This window comes from Gekko japonicus, unplaced genomic scaffold (assembly GCF_001447785.1).
Source record: "Gekko japonicus isolate JY-2015 unplaced genomic scaffold, Gekko_japonicus_V1.1 scaffold7589, whole genome shotgun sequence".
In the NCBI taxonomy this organism is placed as follows: Eukaryota; Metazoa; Chordata; class Lepidosauria; order Squamata; family Gekkonidae; genus Gekko; species Gekko japonicus.
In genome coordinates this window covers 1-7,797 of record NW_015163314.1, presented here as the reverse complement: position 1 = coordinate 7,797, position 7,797 = coordinate 1, and the positions used below count along the sequence as shown (strand labels likewise).

The window sequence follows — 7,797 nt, the reverse complement described above, 5'->3', positions numbered from 1 at the left end:
GATAAAAGGGTTGGAACACTTTCCCTATGAGGAAAGGTTACAGCGCTTGGGGCTCTTTAGCTTGGAGAAAAGACGACTGAGGGGTGACATGATCGAGGTTTATAAGATTATGCATGGGAAAGAGCAGGTAGAGAAAGAGGTACTTTTCTCCCTTTCTCACAATACAAGAACTCGAGGGCACTCCATGAAACTGCAGAGCGGTCGGGTTAGAACAGATAAAAGGAAGTACTTCTTCACCCAAAGAGTGATTAACACTTGGAATTCACTGCCACAGGAAGTGGTGGGTGCTACAAGCATGGACGGCTTCAAAAGGGAATTAGATAAGCATATGGAGCAGAGGTCCATCAGTGGCTATTAGCCACAAGGTATAGCTAGGGGCTCTGGGGCAAGTGATGCTCTGTCATCTTGGTGCTTGGGGGGGTCAACAGTGGGAGGGCTTCTAATGTCCTGGCCCCACTGCTGGACCTCCTGATGGCACTGGTATTTCTGGCCACTGTGTGACACAGAGTGTTGGACTGGATGGGCCTTTGGCCTGATCCAACATTGGCGTCTCTTATGTTCTTATGTTCTTAAATACACACAAAAAAGGACCGTGTGTGACCTGAAGCGTTTTCGGCTCACAAGAGCCTTCTTCAGAGGTCAAATAGTGCAAAATACAACAAGCAACAGTCACACACACACAAAACCTTTATTGGCATGAAAACACAAAACATCATGGAAACACAGGAAAATACTAAGATGCATCAGTCACTTACACTTGGCTATTCAAGCCTCGTCTTCTGATTGCATAATATAACAATTTTGAAACAGCCTCCATTATTTCGCAGTTAGAACAGAAGAAAGGGAACAATTGAGTCATCAGAGTGCCAGCTCTTACCCTCTAGAAATGGAGTAATACAATGAGATCGGATATCCCTATAGAGGGGGCAATGAAGTATTGGTGTGTGTCGTGGATTCTATATCTTTTAGAGAGCAACGACAAAGTCTGCCTACATATGGTATCTGGCGGTACCTCCCTAAAAGCACCTCTGATGGCAGAACATTAAAGCGAAGCAACAGAGTCCCTGTCACACATGTAAGGCCATTAAGAATAAATAAAACAGGACCAAAATTGGAATGCTGTACAGAAAGAGAAAACATGTTTTAGATTAATATTTAATAATTCAATTGAAAATTCCATCCGATATTAAAAAAAATATTTTACTGTACCCAAATATACTTACTTCCAACATGGAATTGAGTGGCACACCAAAAAGTTTCTATTTGGAGCCACAAATATATCTGTCCTTGTGTCAGAAGTAGTTGTATATACTGGAAATAATATATACCTGGGAATAAGGATGAAGATAAATTCCAAAAGATAACCAATGGTAAAATCTATTAAGTAAAAATATGAGAAATTAAATAAAGAGAAAAATACCTTCCAGTGTAGACCCTAAAAGTGCAAATAAAATTGTCTTGTCAGGGACAATGTGCCATCAATATGTAACAGTGAAGAGAGACAGATATCATGAACTTAAATAGTGTAATGGAGGATGATGCAGTGCTGATGTAGTACTCCAGCTCTGACTTCTCCCAAATATAAGTCGTCTTACGGCTAAGGAAACAGCAAAGATCCCACAGATGGAAAGGGCTAAGCACTGGCAGTGGACGGGTTAGAACAAGGAGAAGAGATTGGATTTATACCCCACCCTTCACTCAGAGCCTCAGAGCGGTTTACAAAACTCCTTTTCCTTCCCCTCCCCACAACAGACACCCTGTGAGGTAGGCAGGGCTGAGAGAGCTCTTTCCACAACTGTCCTTGAGAGAACAGCTCTGAGAAAACTATGGCTTGTCCAAGGTCATCCAGCGGCTGCATGTGGAGGATTGGGGAATCAAACCCGGTTCTCCCAGATCAGAGTCCGCGCACTTTACCACTACACCAAACTGGCTCTCTGGGTTATACTGTCTCCGGAATAATTACCTTTTGGGCTGAGCTGTCAAAGCGTATATTAAGTATTATTGAATATCAAGACCGGACTTTCTTTGCAAACGGATGCGTTTTAAAGGGGAGGGGAGAGTAAAAATGCACGTGGTGAATGTCGTTAACTGTTTTATTTCATGACCTGATGTGCATGTCATCCGCAGGCAGAAATAGAAAAGCTCAAGAAAGCTGTCTTGACGACATGAGAAGCACCACGGACCGTTCGTCCTTAACCTGCCAGGAACTCAGAAAGAAGTTGATCTTCCTACTTCAAACCAATGAATGCTAGCATTCCATTTTTTTTAAATGAATAAATGGATATAAATTGTATATTCAGTGAGCTAAGTGAGAGAAGAAAACGGATTACTCCTTTTTTTTTTGTCTGTTTCTTTCTTGCCAATATAGGAGAGGCCTTATATCTTAACTGTGCTGGAATCGCAGACCTTTCTTTTCCTTGGTTTGCTTGAAAATACTACTGAATCTGTATAAAAAGGAGAGGGGTGAAAGGGGGGGGGTTGTTCTTAATAAATTTTTATCGATACCTGTAGTCTAATTTTTAATAGATCTGTACTATACGGCGCTATATCTTTGCAAAAGTAATCTGTAAAATAGTCTATCGGGAGGCAGATGATAATAGCCCTGCAGCCAATTATAGTCACTACTTTTCCCGCCGTGCAGAAGGGAATATGATGTTTGTACATATATATATTTTTAATTATTTTGCATTCCTATCCAGGGGTTACACTGTTGTGCCTGTCTGCAGTGAGAGTATTGATAATATACTGTTTTATACTTCAGGGTGATATTGGGAACATGGTGCTATGCTGCAGCTGAGTTGCCAACGCAAAGCAATTCCCACCCACCCCCCAACCCTAATTCATAGTAATTCTTTTAACTGAGAACATTGTCACTTGCACTATATGATTCATTAGAGAGACTTAAGCCGGAAAGACCATAGGAAGAGGAAAATTTAAAACCACAAGGAAATCCAGGCATAATCTTGCAAAGATCTTATAATTCAACCTGATGTGCCTAGATATTGCAGTGTATGGCATGCAAACATCCTTGAAGTTCATAATTTACGTGCTTTTTTGTAATTTGTAATGAAACACTAAAGACTCTTGTGACTTTAACTTTTTTTCTGGTAGAAATTCCCAGTACCAACTTCAGGGAGAAGAAATGCTCATATGTCAACAAAATGGTCCTGGCTTCCAGTCTTCTGTCGGCAACGAAATGCAATAGTAAAATAAAAGTGACGTCACAAGGCTGTGACGGCATGCAACAAGTCGCAGAGGCGTTCCTAGTCTCCGCACAACCTGGTGTGGGAACTGCGCAGGTGCCTGCCAGTCACAGAAGGTTCCGGAACGTAACGGAATGTGAGGTGCTCGACTCCCTCTCTTGACAGTTTTTCCTGCCCTCTGGGTCATGTGAGGAAGGAAGGCAGGCTCTTTTTCCTTGGTCCTCTTTGCCACTACAAGGAGAGAGCTTCAGATTTTGCTCACTTCAAAAAAGAGGGGGGGGGAGTGATGAAAAATGGCAGAATATCCCAAATTTCATTTCCATTCTCCTGTTCCCACTGTTGTTCAAAAAGCCGTCTTTAAAAATGCTCCGGGTGCCGAGCTAAAAATGGCCTGAAGATGAAGAATTTTCGTCCCTCTCTGCCTGGTCTGTTTTGGTGAAGGGGGTTATGGAGTTGTTCATCACCTGGTGTGCAGAAGAGTCACACTCGAAGCAACGAGGCCTTGTGCCTTAAATCTACCCTCTGGGAAAGGGCTTCGCCAGCTAGCAATTGCTGAAGACTTCCCCACCGTGGGTCCATACAATAAACTGATTTGTTTATTTCGTTTTTCAACATTGGCGACCACACTGCCATGTTCTATTTAACCACATTGGGGGTGTGTGGAAAACCCACTTCTTATCTGCCACGAAACACCGGAAAACTGACAACAAGACCACTCTCCCGAGCTTTCCATACTTCGGGCAGATCGTGTCTCCTAAAGATTCGTGTTCGTTCCACTGGGGCTCCGGCATCCTCAGCCACATTCCAGTAGAGGAGACAACGTGAATTTGAGATGTGGTCTTGTGCCTCTTTCCAGGCATTAATTAATGTGGAGACAAAACTGGGCAAGGCAGTCCTGTGTACTCTGCTCAGCCCCGAGTCCACATCCATCATCTACTTGGTAAGCGAATTCGTAGATCTCCAGTGTGGAATTGTGCAGAGGCCACAGCGATGAAACCAGGGCTGCACTTATGTAACTGGTGTTCATTGAGCAGTCTTCTGTGCGATCCCACGGCCTTCCCTCCTACCCTTCCCATAGACTGGCCTGGATCTGTCGCTTGGGAATTCTCACAGTGGTCCAGAAATGCTGAAGAGGAAGGAGTGTGCCCATCGCTTCTCAGGTGGCCCAGAGGCAGGAAAAACAGCTGAAGAGGGAGAGAAGCACCTTGCCGATGACCCCTGGAATCTTCAGTGACTGGCCCATGTATGCACCATTCCCCTGTGTGACTGCATGGGTGTCCACTCGTTGAATACCGTTTGCTGTTAAACGCAACCCAGTTATGAGTATTACATACACTGTAGTATTTCAATGGACTTCAGATGTCAAACTTTTTTTCCCCCTAAAGAAACAATAGAGCTTTTTTGGAAAGAATTGCATGCAGTACAAATAGTTGTTCTCTGTCCCCGCCACCGTCCACTTAATTCCACGTGGAGGGGAGACACCGAAAATGCTCAGGTGACTGAAGCTGTGCATTCAACCCAAGGCTTAATATATAGACCTCCTCCTCTTGTCCCTCCCTCATTGCTATCATTAAATGATGTTGGGGGGGGGGAGCAATATTTTATGGGTAGGATTTAGGCCGGCCAACTTAAAACGGAATGAACGCCTAAGTTCCGTACATTATACGTTTTTGTATCGATCTCTTGCTTCCGTCTCAACAGGATATGAACGGCAGGAAAATATACTCCGTCGCCCTTCTTTCCTCCCCTGGTTTGACAAGAATGCTGACCGATTACTCGTTTGCGAGCCAGGCTCTGGCTTAATCTGCCACAGGTCATGGATAAAATCTGTAACCTGAAAAATGAAACTTAAGAGCGCGTAGTAAATCATGACCCTTGGGTTCGTTTGCCGTACTGGGGCTCCGCTAACCTTGCAAATCTAACGACTCAGTTCCACGAGGTTTGACTGCCGCCGCCAGTTTACATTTTTAGCAGTTTCGATAATAACTAAATGTATCTCCGGGGGATAAAGCTATTGTGCAGATCCATCCCTTTTTGTAAACTATAATCTGATATGAATTCTTCAATTATTCGGCTGCATCAAAAATAAAGCAAAAAGCTTCAGACCATGCTATTTTGGATGAGTGGGGAACTCAGTTTCTTTTTGATGCCAGCCATTTAAGCCTGATTATGCAAAGCAACTAACTGAACATAACAAAAGGCTCTGCGCTCTTCACTGTGACCCAGAATGTTCGGTTAAAAAGAAATTGATAAATTGCTGGAAGACGATGCTGTGTCTGCCCCCTTAAGCATATAGCACACGAATAAGAGAAGACAATCGGTTAAATCAAAGGTATTGATTATTGAATTGCCTTTTTTTTTTTGCTGTAGCAATAAAATGACCAAGTGCAATGACTTGATTTAATTAAAAAAAAACTTCTGGAAGCCGCTGCTATGAATATTTTTAGCGATAACGAGGTCTCCCTAATAATGTCTTAAATTAATATTGTGTAATGACAAGTGGGAAGGATATGCAGACATTCCAAAAGAAAAAAAAAAACCTTCACAAATAAAACATATGTAATACACGGATGCTGTTGGTGTGTTTTGTTCAGATAGGCTCATGTGATGCCACCCACAGTGCGGGACCAAAAATTATAAAAATTGAGTTTGATTCAATCCCAAATTAGGGTTGGCTACTCAAAATACAGCATGATCTACCATGCTGAAGCTGTTTATTTGCCAGAAATTGTGATATATAGCAGCTTTTCTGATGCTACAGCCAATTCCTACTCGTAGTGTCTATTTAGGTAATTATACCCCACTCTTTGCCCTAACCCGGATAGCCCAGGTTAGCCTGATCACATTAGATCTCAGAAGCTAAGCAGGGTTGGCCCTGGAAAGTACTTGGATGGGAGACGTCCAAGAAGGAATACCAGGTACGTGTCACAGGGGCAGGCAGTACTTGGATGGGAGACGTCCAAGAAGGAATACCAGGTACGTGACACAGGGGCAGGCAATGGCAAACCACCTCTGAACACCTCTTGCCTTGAAGACCCTACTGTGACTTGATGGTGCTGTCCACCATCACCCCCACCTTTCTCCCCAGCGGGAACCAAAGTGGCTTACAACATTGTTCCCTCGTTCTCTAGCCTTGTGAGGTAGGTTTCTGACAGCAATGCAGATTCTGTGAATTTAGGCAGATCATTAGAAGGAGGGCAGGAAGGGATGATCCTGTGCTTAGCTCTCGCCGTCCTTTCCTACATGCTCAGGGTAGTGCCAATCGCCACTTTGGGGTCAGGAAGGACTGGCCCAGGATCTTGGAGGTTTTTTGCCTCCCTCCGGGCATAGAGCAGGGGTCCCTGGGGGAGTGGAGGGGAAGGTTAGTTGTGCAGGGGGGTGGAAGAGATGGCCCTTTAGGTCCCTTCCAGCTTGTGTTTCTAGGTTGAGGGTATGTGACTGGCCTGAAGTCACTCAGTGAACATTATGGTGGTGGGGGGGGGAAGAGCCACTGTGGTGTAGTGGTTAAGTGCGCGGACGCTAATCTGGGAGAACCGGGTTTGATTCCCCACTCCTCGACTTGCACCTGGCTGGAAGACCTTGGGCAAGCTGTAGTTCTGATAAGAGCTGTTCTTGAAAAAGCAGTTTCTATCAAGAGCTCTCTCAGCCCCACCCACCTCACAGGGTGTCTGTTGTGGGGAGGGGAAGGGAAAGGAGTTTGTAGGCCACTCTGAGACTCCTTTTGGTAGTGAAGGGTGGGGTATAAAGCCAGTCTCCTTCAAACCTGGCCTCCCAGATCCTAGTATGACACTCTGACCACTACACCACTCTGTCCATTTCTGTAGTATGTTAAACAGCCAACGCCCTGTTTTAATTGTTGTGATCACCCTTCCCAACTAGCAGTCGATGGATCTCTTCCCTCGCTCTGCCCATCTGAGCTGCTTCGCACGCTGTTTTAAAGACTGGAACAAACCATAGCTAAATAGGTTCAATCTGCAGTGATCAGGAGGATCAGCTACACTTAAAAAGAGGATAGAAGGTGGCATGATATAGCCCGGTCTCATCAGATCTCGCAAGCTAAGCAAGGTCGGTACTTGGAAGGGACACCACCAAGGAAGACGCTGCAGAGGAAGGCACTGGCAAACCAACTCTGCTTCTCATCCGCCACTGGTGGACCTCCTGATGGCACCTGGTATTTCTGGCCACTGTGTGACATAGAGTGTTGGACTGGATGGGCCTTTGGCCTGATCCAACATTGGCTTCTCTTATGTTCCCTCGAACGGGCTCAGGGCGGATTACAGGCAACAATCAATAAACAGTTAAAACATTAAAACCATTTAAAATAGACTGCATCAAAGCTGGTGCCACTGGACTCTAGTTCATAGAATCTGGGCCATAAACAGATGGTATCTTTAGTGCGGGGGGGGGGCTGATCTTTCTTATTGGATGCCCCCACTGCCTCAACCAAAGGCCTGGCAGAACAACTCCATTTTACATGGCCTGTGGAATGATAAAAGGTCCTGCAGGGCTCTGATCTCACACGGGAGCCTTGCCCAAAGTGGGAGGGTGTTCCCAGGCAACACCCTCTATTCTACTGGTGTAAGTTTTCCCTCCA

General features: G+C 44.8%; 1 protein-coding gene across 1 annotated transcript in view; it reads left to right on the top strand.

The window, feature by feature from the left end:
* The window catches only part of LOC107107011 (CD2-associated protein-like), a gene marked incomplete at its 5' end in the record, with an annotated part of 5,733 nt that extends 3,467 nt beyond the window's left edge, over positions 1-2,266 (top strand). Inside the window, one exon of the mRNA XM_015407225.1 lies at positions 2,128-2,266. Coding sequence (XP_015262711.1) covers positions 2,128-2,169 — 42 coding nt within the window. The remainder of the gene's footprint in view (positions 1-2,127) is intronic.
* Positions 2,267-7,797: the final 5,531 nt, after the last annotated feature.